Raw genomic sequence first — 1,751 nt, 5'->3', positions numbered from 1 at the left:
AGGAATGCCTTGTATTTATTATATCACTAAAACCACCAACAACAGCAATGCTTTAAGACAGAAGAGTAAAAGATAATATGTGCCACAGAAAGTCGGATTAAGCATTTCTAGCGTGACTGCATTTATTTTGCTCTTCTATTGTGTCCTCCTGCTTCCTTCTGTGTGCACAGCCTGGCACTATCACGCTGGCATCTCCTATGGCGCAAAACATAAATCTTTTGCTTCTGCCACTCTTTCTTGGCCTGTTCCCCATCATTTTGTACTGTGCAATCACTTCCATGCTACTTCCTAAAGAAAATGCAGACAAACGCATCAAACAGATACTGCCACCTTTCAGATACTAAAAAAAACCCCCAAAAATGAAAAAAGATAAAAAAAGGAAAGACTGCTTTAGATAAATGGTCCCCCAAAATGTACAGATCAATCTGCACACATACAGTACCTCAGAGGGCAACAGATGACTGCACAGTAAAACTGTCCAGAAATTGGGCAGATGGCGATTCCAGTTCAGAGTGACTTTTGCGGTCAGATCAGTACAAATGGACCAGAAAGCCTCCTCGGTGGACATCTGTGGCCGTGGGCTGGAGGGGGCTTTCTCCCCGGCACCACCAGCAGCTCAGAAAGCGGGAGAAGCAGGGCGGAGGGGTGGATGTGACCGGAGGGCTGTGCCCACCTGGCTGCTGTGACGGTGCTGCTGGGGAGGGGGCAGCTAATGGACTACACCCCCACTTCTTACAGCTGTATGAGAGCCCTGAGGTAAAAGGGGGCCATGGGGGTGCGAGGGAGGTAGTTTGCAGAGCCAGGCAGGTCCCAGGTCTCTGCGAGTGCATACCCCATGAAGCCAGGGCTCCCTGCTGGGACTGAAGGACTCGCCTCTTGTTGACAATCTGAGGGGGAAAAAGACGTTGCCTCTCCTTTTTCGACACATGCAGTGATACCGTGCAGACCGTGACAAGATAGCTGTTTATATTCCCTTTGCCGACCTAAGCATCACCTCCAAATGCTCAGGTTTTGAGAGAAGCCTCCTGAGAGAATACTATCCTACTAAAAGGCAGTATCTTTGCTAAGATGTGGAAAGCTGCGTGCCAGCAGCAAACGCTGTCTCCAAGGGGCTGTGATCCCTCGCAGCCAGGACTTTCATCACCTCCTGGAATGGCATCTCCCCTGAGGCTTGGCCAGTTTCTACGCAGCAAGCAGGGACAAAGCCCAGCTCCGAAGCACTGGTCTAGAGAAGACACTGACATCGAGCACTGGACACGGGCGCAAGCGATGCTTGCCTCCCACTTGCCGGAGGCCCCCCTACCCGCCCCGATCGGTCCTCCCGAAGCTCACCTTGCGTTTCCTTCTAGATTTTGGTAAACCCTTCTCTGCAGGGGGGTCAGCACTACTACTCTGCGGGAGGCTGGCCGCTTGGTTTGCTCCGGCGCTCATGGCCAGTGGCTCTTCGGGCAAACGCTCTGGAATCCTGGACAAAAGAGCCAAGTCAATGTTGACCCACAGTGACTTTACCTCATCACTGTCTTTCAGAGGAGACAGGAGCTCATTCCTACCGAAAGGAACCAGGGTGTAAAACTGTTCCTCCAGCTCCTTTGCTATTTCACTACTAGTCCTGGCATTAATGGAGCCAAAGGCACTGCAGCCGCTGTGGGGTTTGCTGGCGGTGCCGGTCCCCGTGTCCTTGGTGTGCGGCTCGGCCCCAGCCGCCGCTGGTGCCTTGGGCAGGGGGCGCTCCCCCCGCTCCGACTCAGACC

At 53.0% G+C, this 1,751-nt stretch overlaps 1 protein-coding gene across 1 annotated transcript in view; it reads right to left on the bottom strand.

Annotated features, from left to right (window-relative positions):
• Positions 1–1,751, bottom strand: part of AFF3 (AF4/FMR2 family, member 3) — a 350,596-nt gene that overhangs the window by 34,442 nt on the left and 314,403 nt on the right. Inside the window, exon 14 of the mRNA XM_009323844.1 lies at positions 1,333–1,706. Coding sequence (XP_009322119.1) covers positions 1,333–1,706 — 374 coding nt within the window. The remainder of the gene's footprint in view (positions 1–1,332; positions 1,707–1,751) is intronic.

The sequence above is a fragment of the Pygoscelis adeliae genome, unplaced genomic scaffold (genome assembly GCF_000699105.1).
Source record: "Pygoscelis adeliae isolate BGI_AS28 unplaced genomic scaffold, ASM69910v1 Scaffold425, whole genome shotgun sequence".
NCBI lineage: Eukaryota > Metazoa > Chordata > Aves > Sphenisciformes > Spheniscidae > Pygoscelis > Pygoscelis adeliae.
This window is presented reverse-complemented; position numbering and strand designations above follow the sequence as displayed.